Here is a 26,452-nt window from a genome sequence, read left to right as displayed (position 1 = left end):
AATGCCTGGTATTTCATGAAGGCTAGTAATTCTGCTGCCAAACCAACAGATGGGTGTGACTGTATATCCGCAATGTCACCACCACTCCTCTCAGTACATCTGCTCCTGGGTAGGGTGGAATTCAAGCAAACCAGCCACTGTAGGCTAGGCCTTGTGACTACCAACACACACAATGCAGAGCATACACACACACACACCACAAACACCAACTTGGGAAAGCATTTAAGGGCTACAGTACATCTTTACATACCTCCAAAAAATCATGGGTAGCTTGTGATGAGACAGGCAGAACGGAAGTTGAGGAGTTCTTGTTAGTGTGCCAGTGTAGTTATATTAAATTTATTATAGAGGATAAGAGAGAAAAAGTTTAAAAACACATTTTTTTCATGTTGTGGAGACGTACAGTGGGACTGAACCTCAGTCTTTTTTTTGTACCAACTAAAATGTGTTGAAAACACAACTGACAACTGTAGGATTGGGCAATATGAATTAAACTATATTTCAGTATGTGTAGTTTTATATCACAATATTAATATACTGTATATTGTGATACAGTAAAATTTCTTGAGAATTAATTGTCTCAGCATATTATATACCTGAGAAATTAAGTTACTTAATTATGTTGAGGCAAAAATCAAACAAAAATCCAATATTTCCATGAAGCAGTCTTGATCATTGACTGATCTGTCTACAATGGTCAAATACACAGAGATATTAAAGGGATAGTTGCCACTGTATAAACAACAAAATCTCATTTGACAGTTGATAAAGTCATATCATCTCAGAGTATTTTCATATTCCCGAACAAAACTGTCTACTACCAAAAGCTGGCGTTGAACATCTGGTTTATTTTGTGATCTTGTTCACTTATTCTTTGATCAGATTGCGGCTGATATGAATAAAAATGTTGCCGGTTTTATACTGTTTTCATTAGCAGCTAAAAAAGTGACTACCGTAAATAGCTGCTTGTGTTTTGACAACATTTAACATTTGAAACGTTTGGCTTCTTTTGTTAAATGAAAAGGTGATTTCTACAAAAGCATGTTTGAATTTCTTAAAGTAACAAAGTATAATTTTTGCACTGAAACTCAGATATTGTATCAGCACTAGAATCAAAAACTTAAAAATTATTTTCATTATGGATTAATTAAACATTATGATTCTCATCATTTCCCAAAGCACAAGGTGACGTGTTTGAATTGTTTATGTTTTTGAGAAGCTGAAAACAGCTAATGTTTGACATTTTCGCATGAAAAATGACAATTAATCAGTGACCAAAGCAGTTGTCAATAAATCAACTAATTGTTTCTACTCCAAAAAAAATTCAAATCATACCCAGCCCTATACATGACAGAAATAACTGTTTCACTGAGCATGTATTACATTATCATGAGAGTCAGAAACAGAGAGAGACATTTGTGTGTGTATGTGTGTGTGTGTGTGTGTGTTAAGTGTGTGTGTTCACATGTTGAGAAAATATGTGAATCACTCAGCCCAGTAAGGAAGTAGTACGATCACTTTAGGGACACTGATGCAAGCACGCACAGGCATGAACACACACCGACTCATACTTCAACAAACATTCTACAATGAAAGACCTGCGGGGGGGGGGGTCCCACAGCACTATGAGGAAACAGATCCTGGCAGATGAGAAGCTCAGGCGGCAGCCAGCGCTGCATCTTCCTCCTGCACCAAAACCTGCTGTTTGTCAAAAACTCACCGACGGAGCTGCCAATCGAGTCAGGCAGCATTCTGTGTCAAAGGAGATGCACACTGCTGCTGCTGCTGCTTCCAGAACAGCCTTTTAGCCGATAAGGTATTAAAGCATTGGGTACAGCTGCGTGTGCCACTTCCCACATGATACAAACAGTTCATCCATTGTTCCACAAGTTAAACTCATATGGAGACAGAGGAAGGAGATTAACATCGATCCTCCCCTCAATCACAAGCTGCACAGGGAGTTCCCTACCCTATCCTTTTTTATCTAATCCTTGCATTAAGCGAGTCATTGTTCCTCATCTCGACCACCTAGTCCCCTCTTCCTGTTACTAATCAATTTACATGCATCACACGTCATAGTAAATCCTGCCAGCAATCCGGACTAACCTACTCACAACTCCAAATGCAGCCCATGCCACCGAAGCTGGTAGAGTCAAGAGAGACATGAGTTTAAAAACTTTCATGTCAAAGGTCAGGGGTTTTTTTTTTACCTCTACATTAAACACACATCTCAGTAAGTATTGTACAGTCAAAAGGAAAGGAATTTTTTTTAAAAATAGTGAATGTACACATTTTGCTAATACAGGGGGTGAGAGTTTGTTCAGAGAAATTGCACCAAACAGCCTTATGATCAGACCTGACAGCATCAGACAAGGAAACTGTTCACGGCGGACATCATCTCCGTTTTTAATAAAACATCTTCCTGCTATTGCCAGTGAAACTGACATACGTAGGTCATGAGTGTACACGAGAGAGACACAAGTGTTTCACATATTCTGCATGTTGCTGCCCCTTCACCTCTTTCTACGACACTTCCTTAAGGCTGGTGTCTGTCATGAAGCCATTCACTCCTTCATGATAAAACTTAGTTACACCGAACCCAAAGCCCTGTCAGCATGAAGGGAGGAAGTGTGTGGTCCTCAGCGTCCAGTGTGTGCAGTGCGGCCCACTCATGTTGATGGGCGTTGAGAGGAGGCCTTGATGGTGGTGAATGGGGTACTAATGAGTTGGCCTTATCAATGGCTGGTCTGTATTCTGTCCTCCTAATGGCCAGGGGACATCGACAGAGCTGTTGATGCTCCATGTAAACATCTCAGCCTCTTCCCTGTGTGGGGCCTCCACTTCAACCATCACACCGGCTTCATAATCCAATTGCTTCATGTTGGACCACACTGGCAATGTTGCAAGCGATTACCATTGCATAATCGACTAATGTGAAGGAAGTGGCTGGTTTACATATGAGTTAAAGTGTTATAATGCTCTGGAAAAAAATCTATTTGTTTTACAAAATCATTCATTATGTGGCAAACACAGTAGGTGGGGCCTGTAGGGAATAATCAGGACACCAGGCCCCAGACAGCCCTGTGCTGAATAAACCTTCAGTTCCAGCTATCACCTGTTGAACACCAAATCTCATATTTATGTGTTGCTCACACAGATATGAGCAATGAAACATGGGTGGACCTTGAATTAGCTGTGGTGCCTCATTAAGTTGTATAAACGGATGAAAACTGTGAGAGCTGGCAACAATGACAGTAAATATGTCTCATATACAAGAGCAGATTGGGAGCAACAGTTGTTGTTAATGAGGCAAGTGTATAGACACATGGCAGTCTTACCTGGCCGGGGTAATGTACAGTCAGGTCTTAGCCGTGTCTCCTTTCACTGGAGCCAAACTGTATCCGTCAACAGACTGGGAGGAGACCTTTTCCCTCTGCTCTGTCGCTCACGGCGCAATGTCACAACTACACTAATGTGTTTACACCACAGACTGTGGAAAACCAGCTCTCCATGTACCACAGTGTCGACTTCAAAGCTGCCGAGTCGCGCCGCTTTCACTTTCCGCTGACGGGTGGTGTTAATATTTAATTGTCGTTTACTTTTTTTTTTGCTTCCTAGTACGACCAGTCTCCCCCCTCTCCTTTTCTTTTCCTCCTCCACTTGGACGCTTCGCGACGACAACAGCCGAATTTTGACGGGAGGGAGAGGCGGACCAACCGAACACGAGCGGATATTCGCCAACGTCAACTAGCGTTATTTTTTTCCCACCCGCATTCTGAGAAGACCCGCCCTCCTCTGCCTCTGATTGGCTGTGACCCTCTTACTCTGATCCAATCACCTCTCTCGTCGTGCCTAAACTGAACCAATCTAGCCAACGAAGGTAACGTATACTAGCCAATTAGAGGCAGAGTAAGACGGGTCTTTCGCGGAATGCGGGAAGGCATCAAGCTTGCTACTGTTGAAATACCAATTCCGGAGAAGCTTTTCACAATAAAACTCACGATTGAGTCAAAATTAAATGTTGAATTTTGAGTCTTTGAAAGTAAGTAGAAGTGGTTATAACTGAAAATGTACCCTGCCAGTGTTACGAATTTGCATGTTACTGCATAAAATCTAAAATCAAAATAATAGCTGAACTGTTACACTTTACATCTCACATCCCTTGTTTAATCCCTGCATTGCTCATTTTCATATATTATATCAAACTGGACTTAACATTGTACATTGCATTCACCTTCCACTGTTACATCATTTAATTATTGCACGTCATATTGAATTTCTGGCACTTGACACCATTTCTTGGTCTGTAGCACATATTTCCTCTGTAAAGTCAATGTTTCATTTAAAGTTTTATGTCCCATTTTAAAAGTATTATACCATTCTGTAAATAGATAATAAATAAACAAATAGTAAATAGAATAAATTTTTCATTTAATTTTAGTACTACTATGTTTATTTCATTATTTCATCCTTATTATTATTACCTTACTCTCATTATATTTTATGTTCTGTGTTGCATTTGTGGGTGCACACACCAAGACAAATTCTTTGTATGCAGCATATTTGGCTAATAAACTGATTCTGAAAAGATAAATTACAGGATTATGTGCTCTCACACAGGTTGAGAAAATTATGTAAAGGTCTTTAGGATAATTGTTAAAGAGGATTGTGTTATCAAGCTGAAACAAAGCTGAAGTTCCTGATAAGTTTTTCAAATGTAATTTTTTAACTGAAGTATATTTTATCTTTTTTGTCTTTTTTGTACTTTTTAGTTTTAGTCATGTTTTCTTATTCTTTTGATTCTGTAAAGCATTCCGTTGACTCTGTTTTAAAAAGTGATATACAAATAAAGCTTACATTATTATTTTAATTATCCCAAACAATAATACTTAAAATTTTACACCAAATGTAAAATCGTAATCTATAGATGAACAGGGATCAGTCACATGTTGCAGTCTCCCGAAGTGTATATGTTTGAATGAAAACTGTATTTGTATATTGCTGATGAAGCACAATAAATGCAAAAGCAAGTGAAATTTATTCCCAGAATATTCATCTCAGCATATACTTAAAAATCTATTTAAAAAAAAGATAACTTCCTGTCTCACACTAGTTGTCTCTGTCTAGCTTGACCAACATGAGAAAGTGAAACTGGTTTGTTGTTCTGCTCTGAGCCTTGCAGAGGCGCACTCTGCCTACATGAATACATGTTCAGATTGAGGCACAGTAGTTAGACACAAAGTCCAGTTTAATTCAAACAACTCTGCAGCCTGTGCCAAGCATTTACAACAGTTTATTATGCAATTTTTCTTTAATTTATTGCCAAATAAGACTATAAATAACGACTTGCAGAAAGAATATGAGCCAAACATTTAGAGCAAGGAGTAGGACAATACATAAAAGTATTAAGCAAGTTTTTTTTATTTAAATTAGAATAAAAAGCAAAACAAAAACAACTAAGAACCATGTATAATGAGCTACAATCAACTTCAAACCTCTTTGTTAACATTGATAGAGCTTGATGCATATATTTTGTGAAGCTGAAAATAAGCACTTTATAAAAAATAGATATCTACAATGTAACATAATGACCGTACAGTATGAATTTCCCAAAGTGGCTATGTGGTCTGTACATTTCCCCCAATGATATAAAAAAAGAACCACCACTTGAAAGACTAACGACAGTGTGCCACATGATCTACTTTCTATGGAAGAATATGTGTTTGTGACAGGCTCTGAGGCCTTGACTGAGAGTATTACAGGTAGAAATGAAAATCAAACCAAGTGGCAAATTTGCATCCAAAAAACCTTCCTGTCCATCTGTATCAAAAGCTCAGGTCTTTACAAACAAGTTAAACCTCACTGAAAAACAGGAGTGTGACTGCTGCAAAATGCAACTTTTGACCACCAAGAAATGTTTTTCTTTGCACTCAGATCTCTATAAAGCAGCTTTCACGTACCTGACTTGGTGACAAAAGAGTTGTGCAACATTTACAAACACAACATAGTTTACATAAAGTATGAAATGTAAAAAAAAAATCCACCATGAAATGAAAGGAACTGATAAGAGTGTTGATAATATTCAGTCTTTAGGGGATTCAATAGGGACTTTGGGAACAGGGTGGCACGTAACAAGTCACACAGCTAAAGATTTGGTGCTGGGAGGAGGGCAGCGACTGTGGGACTGGTAGGTTCATGCAAGGTGGATTGCTGATGCTGTTTGAGCACCAAGAGATGTCGAGAGAAAAGCCTGTTTGATTACATATACAAGGGAGGGGATCGTTGGAGCAGTAGGTAACAGTGTGAGATCTACTCTTGGGCCGTTTTGCCAGTCATCTTGTAGATCTCAGTGGGAGCGTCAACATGTGTGATGGTGGTAGTCAGCTGGATGTCCTCTCCACTGTTTGCTCCGGTACCTCCTGCACACACAGACATGACACATCATCAGTATGCCCATGACGGATAACGAGAATACAAAACATTTTAAGAGCATGTAATTTGTTGTTTGGGATCTCGCTGTCCCCATTTCCCTGTTTATTCCTGTGTATTGCTGCAGACAATCCACTGCATATCAAGTCGGTTAAGCTGAATTTCATTGACATAAATACTTTCAGCTTGATCGAAACAGAAGTAAAACTGAGTGAGCTGATAAAGTAAATCAACACAGAGAGACAGAGACTTGGAGAGAGGCAGCCGTCCCATAAGATTGGTTGATGCGCTTCAGGGAAAGCTTCCAGACCTTCAAACCCATTTTTTTCTCCTCTCTCTGTGTCACTGACGTCAGGAGATGGATGGGTGGTTTTCATTACTTCCCCGCTCTCCCCTCCACCCCCTCTCTTCACTGTTCTCTTCCTTTCCGTCTGGAAGGAAGCCTGGTGTCCATTAGAATCACCCTCTCGGGCCAAAGAGACCTTTCTTTCCCCTGGGAATCTGGGTCCTTCTCAAACCCCCCCTCCCCCCTTCCTCCAAAAACAAACTTTAGATGAATAGGCAGCTTTACAGCAGAAGACAGGCCGATGCTCTCCATCAGAATGAGGTGAGAGCAACTGACATTAATGTCATTTAACCATTTTAATAACTTTAATACAATGAGACAACATGGTTAGGGCTTAATTATGCAACACTTTGAAATACAGAATGTGAACTAACTGTAGTAAGTGTTACATTACACTTTCAAAGATGTCAACCCTAATCTCTATTAAAGTAAAGATAAGGAAAAAGAAAAAAGGTAAAGATTATTTTATTCAAGTGGGAGTTAGGTATAAAAAAAAAACAAAAAAAAACTATTCAAGCCCCTGAAAACTTATTTTCTCAATCAGCTTCTACTATGAGTGACAGGATCCAACATTAACATAATACTTTCTGCCAAGGTCAGAGCCATTTTGGTTATTTCATGTGACAGATTTTGGTTTTTCTATTTTGCTACGTGCTCTTCTCACTGGTTTGATGTGGGCGGAATTAGTTAGAAAAAAGGTGATGTCACATACTTCCCATCAGGATTGAGCAACATTTGAATCGGAATATGACGACATTTGGTGGTTTGTTTGGTTACTGTCAATCAGATCTGATCAAACCACACCCCCAGAGTCCTGATGCATTAGTTGACTTTTTCACTTTCACATTTAAACTTTGATGTTGCTTATTTAGTTGTGAATATTTAATGTTAGAGAAATACTTAAGAATTGAAGCTACTTCTTCAGAGACTTTAAAAACACATCAGTGAGCCACACCGTTGCACTGTGTGACATGTTCCTTCATTATGATGAACATGAGCACAGTATTTATTTTTTAGTTCATCCCACGTACAGCGCATATTACTCCACAGCTTAAAATAGCCCCCAACGAATACCCTGTTTATTCATGTTTGCGTAAAGTTCACCTGTTTTAGGAAAAAATTAAAGTACATTTGTGGCTTGTTTTTATAGATTTATGACTTCAGTAGGAGCAAATGGCTTTAGGGCTCAGTGACACAGACGAGGTAGGGAAGTCAGAGAGAACTGAGTGACAGTCCGTGTTATTTCTTTGGATTGTTGGTAGAAATAAATAGTTACCAGTGATACACTGACCACTTGATTGCTCGTCTCCGTAGCGTTTGTGAGATGGGGCGTAGAGGAACATGATGGCGAAGACGTACAGGTTCCACATGCCGTAGATGCCGGTGAAGAAAGCGCTGTTCACCTGTACAGTGTGTTCTCCCCAGTGCCAATGACCCTCATTCACCTGGGCAGACAAAACATAAACACATACTTTGGAGAGCTGTGTGGTAGGTTGTTTGTGTATTTGGGGACAGTAGCAAAAGAGCTTTTATAAATCACCTAAGTGCTTCTAACTGAGAGGGGCAACTGTCCTGATTTTACAACATTTTACAACAATATGGAGACTCACCTGACTGATGATGAAGAAGATGACAGTCATGGCAGCACAAAACAGAGTGACCAGCATGAGGAACTTGAACCTGAAAATCAGACCCTAAAAGGGGATGCAGGGGGATGAATTAGTAACATAAAAACATACTCAGTGTAGCAGAGCAACTTGGAGATGCAAACACGAGAGTGACAAATGAATCAAACCACACACACCTCGTAGTGTAGGCGTCGGGCCTTGGACATGGCAGGCAGTGAAGTCCTCTTACCGCTGATGTTGCGGAAGACTTGAAAGACCATGAAGCAGAGGAAGAGGAAGTAGAGACAGGCACAGATCCCTGCCACAATTATGAATGCCATCTGAGGCAACACCAGTCAAGGAAATAACAAAATAAGATAAAAAAGAATCTGATCTGCCAGCAGAGTGGTGGCTGAAAAAAGCAAGTAGACTGTGCACTGGTATGCAGCTTCAGCTGTACATCCACCAGAATGTAATGTAACATATATTGCAGACTGAAAATGGGCTACTGAGTGGGAAAGACAATAAATAAGAGTTTTACAAAATTGCACATATCTACACTGTAATCAGTAAATGTAAATCCTAAAAAATGCTGTTACATGCCTTGTTAGTCTTTGTCTCTTATAAAACCTTTACTGCAGTAGAAGGCACAGCAGAAACTTGTCAGCAGTGGGCCTTATAAAGATTTGATGACCCTGGTTATAGACACTGTACCAAATGTATTCATCAAACCACAGAGACTCAAGAAAACGTGGCAAGCTTTTCCTTCGGAAAAGGCTCAGAGAGGGAGAGGGGGAAGGGGAGAAAAAGACAGAGAGGTGTTCTGGCACTTGTTTTTGACGATGAATCTTGCATTGCTCAGCCTGGCAAGCACAGCAACAAACAGGTACACACACATAAACACATCATGTCCAGACTCTTGGCAATGCTCTCACGTATGGCATTACTGAATTATTTCTCATCTTATTAGTCTAGAGATCAGTTTTTCAGCTCATGCTGAGGCCCAGCAAGAGGAAATGTATATGTACTGCAATTATAGGAGGCAAAGCATTGAGTCATGATCACCAGTGCTTTAAAAATAAGACAAAAATAAGTAGTAGTATTGTATTTGGCAGTATTGGTAAAGACATGACTTTGTTCCAACAAGAACATAAACATGGCGATTTTTATTGGCTGCTAAACTGCAAAACATGATTTACACTCACAGAGTCTTGCCTGTTTAATGAATGTACAACATTTGGCCAGACCAGCTGCTCACAGAGGTGATGGACAGCGCTTTTTCCTGTTGCTGAATACTTCAGTAATCATATGTTGTGTAAAAAGGATACAGCCAGCTCAGTTCCTACATCAGAAGCCCAGATGCTATAGAAGGGGTTTGTCAACTGGACACCCCTGGTAACACAAAACAACAACAAATTCACATGCTGCCTGTACTGAGAGTGTAACAGCATTTCATGTCATATGGCTGAAAATATGGACATGGCAGGCATAAAAGTAAGAAAAAATACATAGCAGAATTTCAAATAAAGATGAAATATTATACTATATTGCACAATGAAATGTAGAACTTTTGTGAAATAAGTCTGCTGTTTTAAATAGTGAAGAAAACACTTCTCACCTCTCACACATGTCGAAGATAAAGAGGCAGAAGGAGCCAAACACGATGGGTCCGACCTGCTTCCAGTAAACTGAGAAACGGTTCCTCTCTGTCTGGTCCTGAGAGAAAAGGACAAAATAGATTCAAAGACGTGATATGTTACATTGAATGAGTTCACCAGGACAAACAGGCATCCCCCCCCCCCCCCCCCCCCCCCCCAGCTTTAAAACAGTGTCTCCTTGTTCTTCTTCAGGGGTAACCCTGGCAAAACCATCAAAATGTTCAGGTGACTATGACAATATTTACACCCTTGGACATTTTAATGTTTGAACCTTTGCATCACAACAGATGTACAGGTAATGTTAATTGTTTTACACTGATCAAAAGAATGTCAAAGTGACACAAAAACACAAAATAAATGATTCATTATGACTCTTCTGAATCATGACAGGTGCAGCCAAGTGTTTTTTTGACATTACATGGCATATTAAATGGAGCCAAAAAGTAATATTTGTAAAAACAAAAAAAGAAAAAAAAGAGGACATCTCTCCATTGTACGAAAAGGTGACAATACAAAATAACAGATATTCACATGGCTGCAATCAAGCACTGACAGACGGACATGCACAATGTGTACACAGCAATCAGTGCATTATATGTCCAAAGACTGGGAGATCAAACGTCAGGTGCTGCACAGACGAGTGTACAATGAGGTGCTCGCACACACACACACACACACACACACACACACACGACTCAATGAAGGGAACCCAGAGAACAAGCAACCAGCTTTAGTATTGGATAAGAAGCGTATTATTAGTTAAGGCAGAGAAGCACAGTCATCGCATGCATCTTCTGGCCTCTCAGAAAGCACTACAAGCGCGAGGTGTAGCAGAAATGTGGAGTGCTGCTTTGATTGAAGCGCAAAGGGGAGCCTTCCTCCCCATAAGATAGCAACAGCCTGCTGTGCACAACATACTGCTGGCCAGAGAGCTGATTCTGACATAGACATGAAGCTCATCAAACAGGTCAACAAGTTAACGGTCCCTGCTCCTTAGTGAGGAATGTCTGACAATCTCTGTGACTGCTCCAGTTTCTGCCAAACTACAGATGCTTCTGCAGCCAGATGAGAATGACCTGCAATTTATTTGTGGGCTGAAGGCCATGTTCAGGGAAGATTTTGATGGCTGGTACACAGCTCTGACACATCTTCACTTCTCCTCTGCTCAGAGCCAATGCTTCAAAGAACTGCATATCCTGGACAAAACGACAGCAGAGTCAAGATCGGAAAAACCTTATTCCATAAAACACAATTTAATTTTTATTAGTAGATGATGAGCAAGAGCAGTGTGTGGGATCCTCCTTTCTCAAGACAGTAGTATAAGTCTTTAATTGTGTCACTCTTATTGAAAGCTGGAAGTGCGCTACACTTTTTTATAAGCTTACATTAGGCTGGAATAAGAAAGAGGAGAAAATGCATGGACGTTAAAGCATTCCTCTAAACAAGCATTAAGTCTTGTTCTCAGAGAAGCAGGCAATTGTTTTCATTAACCAGTCAACCCAGAATTGCTGTGAAAGAACTTAAAGGCTGTAGGTGAGATGGCAGCTAGCAAGTGACTCTACAGGTCAGTGAGGAAAACAAAAAAAATACATAGAGCATGCCAAACTTTAGGTTAAATGGTGCTGTGTTCAGTACCATGAGGTGCTCCCCGCAGAAGATGATCCAGAAGGAGAGCAACATGGAATAGAAGATTCCCTGCCTGATGTCCCCAAAGAGCAGCATCCAGGTCCAGTTGAAGCCGACAGAGAACCACTCCACTGGGATGTTGATGAAGGTCATGGAGATGCCCAGAGCTAAGATTACCCTGAAGGAGCAAAAACATTCTTAAAACTGGAATATGTCACGCTCATTACCTACTTCACATTGAAAGGTCTCAACAACAGTTAAGAGTAGTAGGATTACAATTTTTTTGATGCATTTGTGGCATAATTGACTTCAACCATGCATGTATATTTGTGTTTATCTATCATCAAGCAAGCATCAACAGAAATTTAATAAAGAAGCTACAGCCCCTGACAGGCTTCCCACCAGAATCTGGACTACATCTTTAAACAGCGAGGGTACGTCTGTGTCTGCTGAAGCAAACTCATTAGATCTCAGGACATTATTGATTAGCCATTCGGCTACAAGCACAGTGTGTCCCCATTGACCTGACCAATTCTATATAATTCACTACTTTTCCAGATAACCTCATTATTACAGCTAACATCCCCTGACCTTGAAATCCAGACATTTAGAGGAATAAGGGCGAATGAGCAATCAACCTACAAAGAGACAGAATAAAAGCTCATCTTCCCAGTGTCTGCGACAGGTCTCTGCATGCCTCCAGTAGATGAAAGGATGATCGTAAATATAGTGAAAAGGGCAAAACAGAGCTACACAGAGAGTGTGTGTGTGTGTGAGAGAGAGAGAGAGAACAGAAGAAAAAAAAGCAGATTACGGTGATCTGAAGCATCTGCTTTAGGTAGAAAACTTTTTTGCAACCACTGAGTGATACAGGCTCTAAGCAATGCAGCTCAACACAGTGATGTTTTACAAAGTGAAACCACATTTGGGTGGTATGCTGGGAATGCGCCCTGAGCAAAACCAACACAGACGGGAGAGCTGAGGCCATATTCTGTCTGTGTGAATGTGTGTCAAGACAAAGACAAAGAGCTTTGTATGTAAAAAAGTTAATAAGGTAGGGGTCTCCACAGCAGACAGGTGTAAGTAATAACATTAGTTCATGGTGCAGTTCCAAAGCGCTGGTATGGTGCATGCTGACTCACTGAGAGACTTTATGGAACACAGCCATTGTTAATGTTATCAATTATACCTGTGCTTTTTGACAAGTAAAAATGATGGCTGTGAAAAAATCCATAAATGTGCCAAGCACAGAACATTTTTCAGATTATAATTTCAGGAAAAATTTCTGCATCAGAAAATGAAGATGATGGATGTTTGCGTGTAATAACCTATTATATCATCCTTATCCATTTTCCACATTGAAAGGACCCCACTCACACTCTGTCCTTTTGAGTTAGAGGAAGTCTGAGGTTTACCATTCTGACACCTCTGTGGGCCAGCATGACAGGGAACTCTGGTAAAGCTTTTACCAGCATGAAAAAATCATCCACTGCCCACAAATAGGTTACGAGTCGCACTTCCTGAGAGCTTACTGGTCATTTGGGAATAAAAGCCTTGAGCCGGAAAAGATAGAGAGAAGGAGAGAGACATTGACTGTGTGTGTGTGTGTGTGTGTGTGTGTGTGTGTGTGTGTGTGTGTGTGTGTGTGTGTGTGTGTGTGTGTTGTCTCAGCGAGCTGACGTGTATGTCCCAAATGTGTGTCGAGTGCTAGCTTGCACATTTTGTAACGTGTTTCATGCTTCAACAGGCACTTCCTGTGGCGCAGAACACTGCCTCGTACTGATCCGTCTTCCCAGCACGGCAGGGGGTTAGACAAACACTGGGCTCTGAGCATGCCTCCAACTTTCCCCAACATGGCATTCAAACCATCTGCTTCAGGCAGAACTACCTGGATTTGCAGCTGTAATCTTTGCAGACTTGAATTTCCAAAGTTTGGTTAAGAATTTGACACCAATATCTGATGTTCTGAATCTTTTTTTTCCGAGAAAGAGGAGGAATGCCTTTTTTTAGTGTAAAGTTCAACATTTGCTTTGAAATAAAGTAATAATTTGGTAGACAGTCAAAGACACGTCTGGGGTTGACTTTGAAATACTAATGACTTAGAAATTAATTCAATGATACGAACATTTAAACGCCATTTAATTGACTTGCTGAAAGACGAAAGAGAGAAAGAGAGAGAGAAAGTGCACATATGGACAGAAAGAGAGATTATTTAACTCTATTTAACTATGATTACATGTAATTCAGTGTAATTATTTTGTTTACCAGTGAAGTGTATGAATTGAACTAAACTGCGCTGGAGTCTCTGCTAACAGTTAAAAGCAGGGTGACAGCTGTCTCGTATCAGTCGAACACCCATTTGCTGTTAGAATGTGTTTTGTTTTGTTTTCTTAACGCATTTGTTTGTTTACACCGCCTTACTAATTATTTAACATGCATTCACAAAGTTGAGTGATAACATTGTTCCACGTACGCGGGATGAACAACACCTTCCGATCTCTGTGACCTTCAGTGTGCAGAGTTAGAATGACCTACTTCTATATTTCATCCATACTTAATATGTGCCTTCATCCAGCAGACACACTGATGCAGAACCTCAGCATCATCTAATGAAACTATTACTGTGAGTCCTGGCTGTGTTCATGAAAACCACTGAACAAATGTCGATGTAATTGTAGGTGATAGGCATTTTGGCATTTTCCCTAACAACAACAACAAAATAATAATGATAATAATAATAATAATAATAATAATAATAATAATATTATATGGTTACAGAACAACACTGACACCGATGAAGGAGCAGTCTTACTTCTCCAGCAGCACAGGAGGTCTGCTCATGAGGGTGATGCGTCTCCAGTACCAGATCATGATGATGAGAATGCTGGGTGTGAGGAACGTCTTCATGGCGAACCAAACTTTGGTGAAACCTCCATTCTGGTGGATGCTCTTCGAGGAGAAACAAACACAAGTGTCAGCTTGTACATACAGTATGTCATGTATGTTATTTATTGCACAAATGCACCTTATATTCCATCATCATTTTACAAATAATATCACGAGCTAGTAATACATTATATCCAAGGTTTTCTCCACTTAAGTCCAACTATGGCCAAAATTGTCACACTGGCACTCTTGAAAGGAATCTCAGTTCTGTGCATCAAAATGAAAGAGTGCACAAGTAAGCTTCAGGTTCCAAGAAACAGTAACGCCAAACAAATCAAAAGTCAACTTACAACCAGACGAATGTCCTTGATTTCTCCAATCCCCACGTTGATTTTCTTGCGCTCATTGACAGGCAGACGGATGTTGAGGAGATAGTATTTATGGGCCACACTACCAACTTCCATGAAAGGCAGCGTGTCACAGTCGTAGTAACGGCCCTCATTCTCAAAGGTCTGGAGAACACACAAGCAGCACACAGTGTCTGGTTAAAGCACATTCATCTGGAGGCAGATGCAATAAGGCCCCTGTAATTTCAGCCTCAATCAGGCTGGGCAGCAGTCTGCAAGCGTTAATTAAAAATGGTCACATTTCCCTCAAGCTCGACTGTGGAAATACTCCCATATAAATGTGGTTCATTAGTCAACAGTTTACATCAGCTAAGTATCATTACAATTTGCAGCAGCATGGTGGACTGAAATCCCCTAACGAATATTTCTAGCTTTCAATATTGGAGGATATAAAAAAAATCTCAGATCTCATAATGCCATGAAATCACAACATAAACCAATTACTTAGATTCATTATACAAAAACAATAACAGTTGTGAAAGCTACTAGCAAGAAATAACATTAATATTAGTGTAATAACTCTGTCCGGACTCACTATTTAACACCTAATATTTTAACAACTCAATAGAATAAGTTGTTTTTGGTTTATTGGTTAATGTAGAGATGTGTTATCATGAAGCACACAGTGTTGTTTCCACACCTTGGCAGTAGTGAAGCTGCAGTTGAGCTTCCGCTGTTCAAAAGAGCGAGCCATCTCCGTCCACTCGCTGACTGTGTCGTCTCTGTAGGCCAGGCCCACATCAACGGTGACCAACGCTCCATCCTCTGGACACAAGAATGACCACAGAAATTCACTCTCGCATCAATACAACCATTTGGTAGACAGTTTCTTGTTGAAGATTTGGCAATGGATACACCCCCTCCGAATCATTGAAAGTGCAATTTGTGCAGTAATGATTCAGACTTGAACTGGCATCATAGTCATTATTTCTAGCATAGTGTATGAAGAACAGAGAATTTGTTTTCCAAAATGCAAAAATGGGAAAATAAATTGAATAATACATTCATGTTCCAGTGTGTATTTCAATGCCTCCTCACTGCACAACCCTGCTGCCTGCTACTAACCCTGTGAAGGGATAAAATTAAGTCCTGATGACAGACAGCCATGGCCTTTTAACTATACCACCATCAAAGTGACTACACAGCCAGCACTGACAAGGAGACATTCCCGACTGCAAACGTACTGTTCGTTTTCAGTTGACATGCTAGTGTTTTTGCTTGCTTATGTATTCAGAGTGGTACAGTGTAAAGAAAGTAATGTGAAGATGATGTTGTACATTTTAAATCATTAATCTTCCGTACATGGCTGCAGCTGGATCTGTCATAAGAATCATTCAGTTGATTCAAGAAGGCTTTATTTGGTTGGTTTATCCTAAAACAAACATGTTTATACAAGGTCAAACCAATTAAGTGTTAATATGTGATCCCGTCACCTGGAATGGGCCTGAAACAGATTAATAGGATAATTTCTCTGCATGTAAACATAATCAGTGATTCAGTCTGCTCTCCATGGTGGCCCAAATCTAGGTTACTTCCTACTTGACATAAACTTCAACAAGACCTTGAGCTGGCCTCCAACAGTCCAGCCCAGTGAATCGAACAAAAGCATCCAAAGCCAAGCTATTAAAACTGCATCTTTAGATCACATTACAAAGCCAAGTGTTCTCTCCTCCAGCCCTCCAGAGTGCCTCTTGTGCTGTTATGAAACAAGCTGGAATGAAGAGAAAGAAACCCAGTGGCCTGTGCTGTGAGAAAGGAAAAAAAAAAAAAAAAAAAAAAAAAAAAAAAGGAGAGGAAGGGGGAGAGTGAACCAGATGAGAACTGGCAGCAGACTGTCTCTGTATTGCCCTTTACTCTGCCATTGGTCGAGCCAGACGCCCTCGAATGTCAGTTTACTTCATGCAAACATTCCACTCCAGTCCAGCGGCCATCGCCACGGAAACTAAGCCTCCTCAACAGCTGTGTTATTGCTGGACCCCGGCCAAGGGGTGCTTGGTGCCTGGGTGGAGTGGGGCAGTTGGGTGGGGTGGTTAATAAGGGCGAAGCTCTTCCCTGGGACGAACATTGTTACACAGATAAGCTGGTCAAGGAAGAGATAGCCTTGTGTTCATTTGTCATACAGCTGTGGAACAGAATCCGCCTACCTTTGGCATGGCGAGCATTCTGGTCGGGATTAAGACGAGGTGACACCATTTTGTTAATTGTGGCTCCATTGCTTCTAAGGTTGAGGTTTGATTTATTTAAAAATCTGAATCCATTACCTAATCAGTTTATCTGAATCCTATCAAATCTGTTTAGGTCTAATTAAACTATTTCAATTAACAAAAATTATGAGAGAGTTGAATTTTTACCAGAAAGAATGCAGCTTTGCTATTTAGCTCAATGACTACCTGAATGTTTTGTATATTGCTCTTTTATAAGAAAAAAGGAGTATTTTCCAAGACGAACGAATCTGTATTTTACCAAAACAAAACTGGCCGTCAGAAACAAACCATAATATGGTTGTTTCTTTACTATCAGCTTGCTAGATAAGGATGTTAATAATAGCCGTCAAGTCTTTCCATGTACTGCTGGATCACATTTTGCTTTGCTAAATAAAACAATGAGAACCTAGTTTTAAAATGAAAACAAAGACAACTTCCAATCTATTCTGATGTATAAATGAGGTAGTAGCTGTAGTTTCACATAATTAGATGGCATTTGTTATCTGATGCCTACTTTACATCAGGAAATTTGCCTTTTACTCACATTGTTACTGTAAATCAGGCGAAGGTATAATTTTTTTTCTTTCTGTCTCGCTACAATATAGGAAAGGTAGTGATGCAGAAAAACTGAATTCTAGGAAGAAATTGTACATAAATGAATAGACTGAAATTTGTCAGAAAATTATGCATTTTAAAATAATGAACCCCACTGCTGGAACACCACCTGGTCTCTACCTTATGCTGCATCTACAGTACTCAGTTCTCAGAGTCCCTGCCGTAGCGCAGAAACATCTAAATGAGTCTGCAGCATCTGACAGAGAGACTTGTCTGTGGTCCAGGCTGAATCACAGACTCCGTCTGTCTGGCAGCCAGGCAGTAAACAACCCACAGCTGAGGCCAAGAATGTTAGCAAGCTAATTATGCTGATGACTAGGACATCATTGTGACATGACTTTTTAGACAAGCAAGGCCAGAGTGGCTGGGGCATACAAAATTACACCGCAAACATTTGAACTTTTTGTTCTCTACATTGTTTAAATGACCTTTATTTTACTTAACCATTTTTCTGCTAATGACACGGTATAAGATAGATGTTTACCAAGTTTTACAAGCGTTTGTTACTTTAGACACGATTCTGTAATCGCCACAAAGCTTGAAGTGATGTTCGAATAGCTATACATTACAGGTGATAAAGGGAATGATGTGATTGAGAGTCAAAATTTCTTTCCCGGGTTAGACTTTCTCTTCATCCTCTCTAATCCCTTCTTTCATGATCCCAAGCACCCCACCAGGATACCAAACCCTGTCTTCTTTGAGACACCAGTTATCTCCCTCCTGCTCCCTTTCCTCTCATTCAAGCACTCCAACACTGAGATGCTGTGGGTCTGTCTCTGATACACTCCACAACAGTGTTGTCTGACACTGGGTGGGGACACAGGATAGATTATAGTCCAGTTGACAGTGTTTTTTCCCTTCACAATAATGCAAACTAGATATGTGACAAAGCCTAGGGGGCCAAAGATGAAACTAAATTTATTCAGTTAGCAAGTCTGGATCAAGAGAGATTTCAAGCTTAATCTTTACTTGTTTGCCCAAAGCTTTAATGTCACTTAACATTAAGACCGTTAGGAGTGTAGGAAGGACGAAAACAAGCATTAGAAGAGGCATGATACACCACAAAATGGCCCAATTAATCACCATGTTACACCACCATCTTGGTCCCAAAGAAAATACAAGACAGCAAACACATGTATAGCCACTCAGAAGGGGGTCGATTTAAACAACAATTTAAAAATGAAGGTGTTTGTGATATAAAATGATTATCTAAATATGGAGGAAAAATGTCAGCACACCTTGTATAAATTGATATTATTAGTGGAATCTAAACATTGTACGTTAAATTGTGCCAACCTTTGCACAAATTATAATAACTTTAAATTATCCTGAAAATGGGGGGATGGAGAGGAATTTTGAGAACTGAAATCCACTGCATTGAGGTTATCTCATATTGTTATAAAGTATGTAAATCATTTGTTTCTGGTTCTCAGGAGCGGATAAAAGGACATTTCATTGCTGAGAGGCAACCAGCTATGAAACAGGGTGCAGATTACCGCTCCTCTCTCTTTATACCTGTCTCAAGAGTGTCTGTCAAGCCCGTCTACAAAACCCCCACGGTCTATGCCACTATAGAGAACAAATAGCGGGACATCCATCATTGTTTGCTGCCTTTCAGTGTAACAGAAATCCAATCTACTGAAAAAGACACATTCCTGTAGGTTCCTCAAGCGTTCACTGTGATAGACTGAACCAAGAACTTGAGACAACGGCTTACCAGCATGTCTTGCAAGAAAGGTAAAATTAAAAAAAGACATAACAATGAGTATTACTGGTACAGTTATGACTGCACAAATGACTCTACACTTGAATTTAGGACGTGAGTGATTAGAAGTGACTGGATGGATGTGAGTATTTCAGAGGCTAGCTTGGTCTTACCAAGCCACTGTAAATATTTGCACACAGATAATCAAACTAAAAGGAATAACAAAGAAACAAAATATTGACACTACCGATCGAAAAATAAGACTCAGGCACTGAAAAAATGTTGCAGAACAAAAACTTACAAGACACTGTAGGTCACCCAAACTGGAAATACAATTAACATAAGTGATTATTAGTTGGTCCTTTAAGATTCCTCACACCAGATCCCATGTAAGACAGCATGGCCCCTTAGAGGCATACTAGATTAGATTTTCTTCCCACTCCTACATAGAAAGTCATGTCCTGAAAGAGAAACATGAGCCGTGTTGTCCTCACCCATTTTTTTGAAACCCATAACAAAGCCTTGTTTCTCACCTATCTGGTTGTACATCTTAAATGCGATGTCAAACTGCAAGATGACCAGCATAAACTGGAACCAGGGGCTCATCTCCTTGTTAGGTAGAGGAATGTGGACAGCAAACACAATGTTGTTGGCCTCAATCTTCTTAGCCATGGCCTCCTCGAAGTTCTGGATCTTATCGCACCGGTTTGGACCCCAAGGCATGAACCATTTTGTTTCCTGACGGCGGTTGACTATGTCCACACACTTGGTGGCCAAGTAGTGGACCGCTGTGGTGGGGCTGGGAGCTGGTGAGACAAATACATAGTGGAAGAGATATAAGACTGAGTGTCATGTTGAAATACTGCAGCAAAGTGTTTCAAGGTCCTGCCAAGCCAAATTTCCCTTCAAACTAATAAATCACGCAAAAAGTTTGAGTACAAATCAATAAATAAAACTTGAGCGCTGTGGATTAAACTGTGCACGGACAATATTAATATCTTAGCAACCATTAGGAACAGTCAACAGGTTGGGCTTGAGCCAAATCCAGTCCAAACACTTTGGCAATTACTTTTAACACTGTTTAGAAAATGCCTGGTAGCAAGACTCTCTCTCCTCTGAAGTGACGGGGAGAGAAAATTCCCGAAAGCTCTCAGGCACCAATTACACTGTTTATGCATTGAGATTCATGAGCTTGACAAGACGTGGTGTTTGTAGTCTCTACTCACGGGATTTTAGTAGTGCTTGCGAAAAGATCTGTCATTATCATGCAAACACAAAAACTTCAGTCTTCTGTTGTAAAAGCTGGAAGTCTGATGTGAACGAAACCTGAGAGGTCTGAGGGCCATGGTGTAGCCTCAAGGCAAAAGCTTAACTAGATCTTTTCGGATATTATGAAGATCTACATGTTTAGTGGGTCTGGTTGATTATTTGTGGCCTGAGTTCACTATTATCTCATTATATCAGATACAACACACTGCATGGGGGTTAAGGTTGATCCATAAAGACAATAAACAACCAGAAAAGTTTGTTTAATCTGTAGAAACAGACTCTAATGTGTAAATCTGCAGAGGTCCCCTTTAAGCACATGAAAATGTATTTAAAAGTCATGTGGCCAATTAAGTTGACTGGACATAAGAGGTAAATTTATGTGTGCATGCAAAGTGGGACAGATGGCATGTCAAAGAAACTCCATGAATTGTAAAGCAGTGTGCATTGAAAGAGAAGTCATACATGAGCAAAAGCAAAACAAGTTTAACAAGTTTGAAAATTGCTGCATGCACCTAATAATTAAGAAAACAAATATGGAACCATCATAAGCTTCCTTTAGCTGTGCTATGTCACCCCCTTGTTCACTCATTCACTACTCTCTATGTAATACATATATAACACTTTACTATACAGCAGCTACTGCGAGAGTGATAAATCATCCAGGCCAATAAACCATCCAGGATGACATATCAATCGATATTAGTTTATTGCAGATTTTGCATATCTGTGTATACACTCAGCGAGCATTTTATTATGAACACCTGTGCAATCTAATGCAATCCAATACAACAGCTCTGCCATAAATTCTACTTTTACAAAGCTTATACATTTTCAGTTTTTGTTGACGTTGTCAGAAAGATGATAATTCTACATTATGTTTATTATTGAGGTCATAGTGGGTGGTGGTGTACTGGAGTGCATTATATTGAAAAGTGTTGCTAATATTTTGCCCCCCTCATATATGTTAATGGAGTGGACGAAATATTAGAAACACTTTTCATCTAATCTAATCATCAAACCTAAGAGACTCGTACAAAGATTGTTTTCAGAAATTCCTATCAGCCAATTTATCATTATGAATATTTGTAGTTATATCTGAGACTGATATCAGTATTGGTCTAAAAAAAAAAAAAATACAGTATCAGTCAGGATATATACAGTGAGCAGTTACTTATTTGACACTTATGAATCATCATTTTGCTTCATCACTGACAGGTGTAGTGTCACATGTCTAATTTTTGTATCTATAAAAACGTGATGCACTGCATCGTAGGACTCAACAGGAAGAACTGTAAGTAGTGGTGTAACAGAAGTAGTTGATCCATGATCCATACAGATCCCCCCCCCCCCACACACAGTTCAGCAATGTGAACTGCGGATTAACTACAAAATGTAATGTCTCATTGGAGACAAAGTAAACAAACTGCTGTAAGTACAAGTCATGGACAGACAGCTTGTCGCTAACAGGGATTTTGAAGAGCAACGACCAAACCAGCATCTAACGGGTCCGAAGTAACATCTGCAGGTACGTTTACATGCTCTTCATTGTGCATCAGCTGAGCAGCTAATTAGCTATCTAGCTGCTAACTGATGTTAGCGGTGCACTTTCCCCCAGTGAATGTTAATTTGGTGGCTCATTCAACAAGCTGCAGGACAAGATGTGTTTCAAGTTTGTAAATTATCAAGTTTCGATGATGTGGACACAAGCTATTGTTTCATTTACTATCATGTTTAGAGGAAGGTATACTGTCTCATATTGCAATTTTAATTTAACAATTGAGTATTGAATATTTTATACATTTTCAGATTTCATTGAAATCAACATTGAACATCTTGAATGCTGTTTTCATTTAAGACCATTGCAAGACCAAGCAAGTTCCTTGCTTTACATGTTTTAGATTAAATGGAAAGCAAAGTCATATTTGTTTTTTTTGCTGATCTGAAAAATTATCCGATGTGACTCAACACTGTGATACAATCTGAACCGTGTGTTTTGTGATCTATTGCACCCTTAACTGTAAATACCAAGACGTGGTTAATACTTTTGCTCCATTATGGGAATTTGAAGGAATTTCCAAGCTCATCCATTATCATACGCAACATCTACTGTAAAAATGTAATTATTGAGGAAGGTCTTTCTCAGATTGCCAAATTCTGTAATTTCTGTGTTGATTTGTGTTTCAACATGACTGTGGACCCAGGCATACAGGCTAAACAACTCTGAAGTGGCTTCACAACATGGACATAAAAGTCCTGCAAGTATCCTCCCCATTCGTTTATCAGATTTGCAAGAAAGAGTGGGACAAATACTCTAGCCTTGTTTGTGCCAAGCTGTAAAGAGATGTATCCAAAAAGACTCCAGGAGCTGTAATTACTGCCACAGGTGATTCTGGGAAGTACTGAATCATGGGGGTGAACATGAAAGTGCAGAGTTTCCAGATTCAGCTCATGAGAAAGATTAGTGACACATCTGAGAAGACTTAAAGCTGTAATCACTGTCAAACGTGCTTCTAGCAAGCAGCAACCCAAGAGGATTAATACTTGTAGATAGCATATTTCAGTATTTCCTAGTTTCCGAGGCATACTAACCAGGATTGCAAGAAAATGGTACCAGCCAGTACAGACTCAGTTATCTGTACATCTGTTCATATCTGTTCAGGCATGACAGAGAGCTGAAGGGCGGACACCACAAACACCCTTTGAGTTACACTCCATAGTGTCATAAAACTTAACAAAGGATGTCCTCAAGGAAACTTTAATTGTGTAAGTGTGTTAACAGCTGTGTAAAGTAAGAAAAAAAACACACATACGCACACAGAGCAACAAAGTGGAAACCAGACTGAATTAAACCCAGTTATCTGGAACCCCTCTGAGTTCAATTATCTAGTGACCCTGAGAGTCCAGCAGCACACCGGCTCCTCCAGTCTCCATCGCAGTGTGTCCAGAATAATGGCCGTCCCCTCAGCCCGCTGACCCCATGCCGTGTTCCCGGGTTTGTTGGGAAACAAGGGGAGAAAAAACCCTTTCTACTCAATTACCCCTGCCGCCCCCGGCCACCGAGCAAACACAAAGGAATCTGGCTTCATTAAAACCATCTCAGCCAGGAACGAACCAAACAAGCTAATTTATCACCAGCCATCTAGTGAGCGAGAAGGACCGCGGGGACACAAGAGAGGCTGACTGGTGTTTCGGAAGGGGTGGGGGCGGCTGTGGGTGGTTTCCAGATTCAAGCCATTAGAAAGATCATACACATGGGCTCAACTTCTATCAACTGTGTGTGTTGCCATTGTGCATGTGTGTGAGCGTGTGGGTGGATTTGAAGAAATTTGACAGCAAACTCTGATGCGGTCCTCAAGGCGAGCTGCAACTTTGACAGCTGTGTGCACTTGTGCGTTCTTGTGTCTTGTTGTGTGTCTGTCTCATTGCAGCTGAAGCTAGAGGAAGAGGGGGAGAGGAGGAAATACACTGTGCCTGCGAGGGGATAGGGATTTGGGGAGAAGGGGATACACACAGGGAGGAGGACGAGGAGGAGGGGGGGGAGGAAGGAGTGAAAGGAAGGTAGAGATGCTGCCTGGGGCCCCACACAGCAGACAGACATATATGGGAGGAGGGGTAAGGAGGAGGAGGAGGAGGTATGAGAAGAGAAAAGGGGGGGAAGAACATTCGAGTTTGGATCAAAGAAGTGAGAAAAAAAAGACACAAAAGGTTGGATGTATTTCAGAGTGTTCCTGCGTTGAAAAGCAGACATTTTACCCACAAGAGTGTTATTTTTAGCCTAAAAAAATAACGCCACCGCTTGTGGCATGCAGACAGTCAGGCAGGCAGGCAACACCTTGATACAAAGCAGTGATTTAGCTGAGGTGCACTTCGGCAGCTTTGGTGTCCAAGTGACTGTTTCAAAGCACATTTCTTTATACACAGCTATGTCAATGCCTTGTAGGTAAAACGCAGCTGAAAGTTATCGCTTACCGGTCTTTTCTTTTCTTTTAAAAACGTCTATTAACGCTGGTATGGAGGTATTTACCGAGCTGCCCAACTTCAAACTTTGCCCTTTTACCGTTTAGAGACATTAACGGTTAAAATTCAACAGGCAGAGACGTGCAGGCTAACGTTAGCTAAACAAAACATAAAAGTGAGGGAAAAACTTACCAATTAAACCGCCGACCATGAAGGCAAACGCCTGGAACAAAAGCAGAGTAACACCCACTATCACTAACTTTTTCGTGCTCATATTCTCTATAATAGCCCCCGCCATAGTGAAGGAAAAGTTGGAGTTTTCAAAATAAAAAAAATCACACCGAGCGACTAAAAAACAATAATGTGGCTGAAAAGAGACGAATCCGCTGCATCAACGGCCGGTAATGAAGTCGAGCTGGGCCCCCTCCACCGCTCTGCTCCTGCCTTTCAACTTCGAAGGAGGAAAAAGAGGAGGAAAAAAAAATAGGAATCACATGACCGAATAGCACTCAGCTTTATCCCCCGAACAGCCAACACCAGAGCGGGGAGAGGTTTGTGGAGCGCCGCCGCATTGCAATAGAGGCTGCTGGTAATGCAGGTTACCGTGTCATTGAACGCCTGTAATAGCCTGTTGTGCGGGCGCAGCCTGCAGGGCTATTTAAAGGAAGGTTTTAGAGGTCCCATCTCATGTTTAGTGCTCAATACCCGTCAACACATTGTCCTTCAAAAGCTATTCTTGATTCACATCAAAAAATAGACATGGCTACTGCATTTGATGTGTGTGTCATTTTCAGTGTTACAACATTTTGCAGTTTTGAGTTTGTGGCAACATGATACACTTGTGTGAGTGTTGTTTTATAATAGGTAACGGATTTAAAAGAGGATTTAAAGCTCCACTGCAGACCACAACACATCTGACTGAACCAGCCCCTTGGTGTGGTTTTGTGTCTTGACCTTATTTTCTTACCTCAATTGAAATTTTCCACCAGATGATGGAGCTGAGCTAAAGATTTTCTTAGAGTAGTTGATATGACTACTCCAAGGACTCCTTAAAAGCAAAGCTGGATCCCCAGGGGTCCCAAAAGCCCAGGTTTATGTCACACACTTAATCTGTTTAATCACAAATGTGTTAGAAAATTGCAGCGCTGAAGTACAGCATCAACTGTGACAGGTCCTTCATCCTCCATCTTGTGGTTCTGGTCTTGAAGAAGGACCCTGTGTCAAAATCTAGTTTCAAGACTTTAATTGTTTTATCTTATATTGTGCTCATTTGTTGGTAAGTTGTGTTTTATCGAATGGCACATAGAAAACTGAGGGCAAGGTTATTTTCATAGGGATGCAACCAATAGGTCTGACAGTTATTTTCTTAATAATAATTGATTGTTTAGCATAAAATGTCAGAAAATAGTGAAAAATGCAGATCATTACTACCTGATGCCCATGTTAACATATTCAGATGACTTGTTTTGTCTGATCATCAGTCAAAAACCCAAAGATTAGTTGAGTATACTATCATGGCAAACAAATAATATATAACATATAACAAATATTCACATTTGTGAAGTTGGTACTAGTCCGTTTTTGGCATTTTGTATTTTTAAAAAAAATTAAACAAATAATCAATTATCAAAATTGTTACCAATTATTTTTTTTGTCAATAAATTAATTGTTTAATCCTTTCAGCTCTAGAGTGTTACCATGTATACCATATTTCATGTTTGCTCTGCAGCCCCATAAGAGGTT

The 26,452-nt window shown here is 40.3% G+C and overlaps 2 protein-coding genes across 3 annotated transcripts in view; both read right to left on the bottom strand.

Moving 5' to 3' along the window:
• gng12a (guanine nucleotide binding protein (G protein), gamma 12a) overlaps positions 1-3,773 on the bottom strand; it is a 28,802-nt gene extending 25,029 nt beyond the window's left edge. Inside the window, exon 1 of the mRNA XM_042429924.1 lies at positions 3,339-3,773. The gene's annotated coding sequence lies outside the window, so the exon portion shown is untranslated. The remainder of the gene's footprint in view (positions 1-3,338) is intronic.
• A 1,630-nt stretch (positions 3,774-5,403) lies between these two features.
• Positions 5,404-25,328, bottom strand: wls (Wnt ligand secretion mediator). Of its 2 annotated transcripts, none has more exons than XM_042429284.1 (12): positions 24,902-25,328; positions 20,017-20,289; positions 15,600-15,724; positions 14,903-15,064; positions 14,479-14,615; positions 11,676-11,844; positions 10,001-10,098; positions 9,711-9,774; positions 8,580-8,723; positions 8,386-8,469; positions 8,052-8,220; positions 5,404-6,419 (listed from the first exon to the last, which is right to left on the bottom strand). In XM_042429284.1, the coding sequence occupies exons 1-12, from the start codon at positions 25,005-25,007 to the stop codon at positions 6,310-6,312; spliced, it is 1,641 nt and encodes a 546-aa protein (XP_042285218.1). In that variant the 5' UTR covers positions 25,008-25,328; the 3' UTR covers positions 5,404-6,309. The 2 variants fall into 2 exon arrangements, with proteins under 2 accessions (XP_042285218.1, XP_042285219.1); XM_042429285.1 differs by having other exon boundaries at positions 8,067-8,220.
• Between the last annotated feature and the right edge of the window lie 1,124 nt (positions 25,329-26,452).

Source organism: Thunnus maccoyii, chromosome 12, assembly GCF_910596095.1.
Source record: "Thunnus maccoyii chromosome 12, fThuMac1.1, whole genome shotgun sequence".
Classification (NCBI taxonomy): Eukaryota; Metazoa; Chordata; class Actinopteri; order Scombriformes; family Scombridae; genus Thunnus; species Thunnus maccoyii.
Note: the sequence above shows the minus strand (reverse complement) of the source record. Positions and strands in the feature narration are given on the sequence as shown.

Coding starts and splice junctions, on each gene's coding strand:
- wls (XM_042429284.1), bottom strand. CDS start 25,007: ATGGCGGGGGCTATTATAGAGAATATGAGCACGAAAAAGTTAGTGATA. Junction 15,725..20,016: donor TAAGATGTACAACCAGATAG/GTGAGAAACAAG, acceptor TCTTGTGTCCAG/AGGATGGAGCGTTGGTCACC. Junction 15,065..15,599: donor GCAGCTTCACTACTGCCAAG/GTGTGGAAACAA, acceptor TGTGTTCTCCAG/ACCTTTGAGAATGAGGGCCG.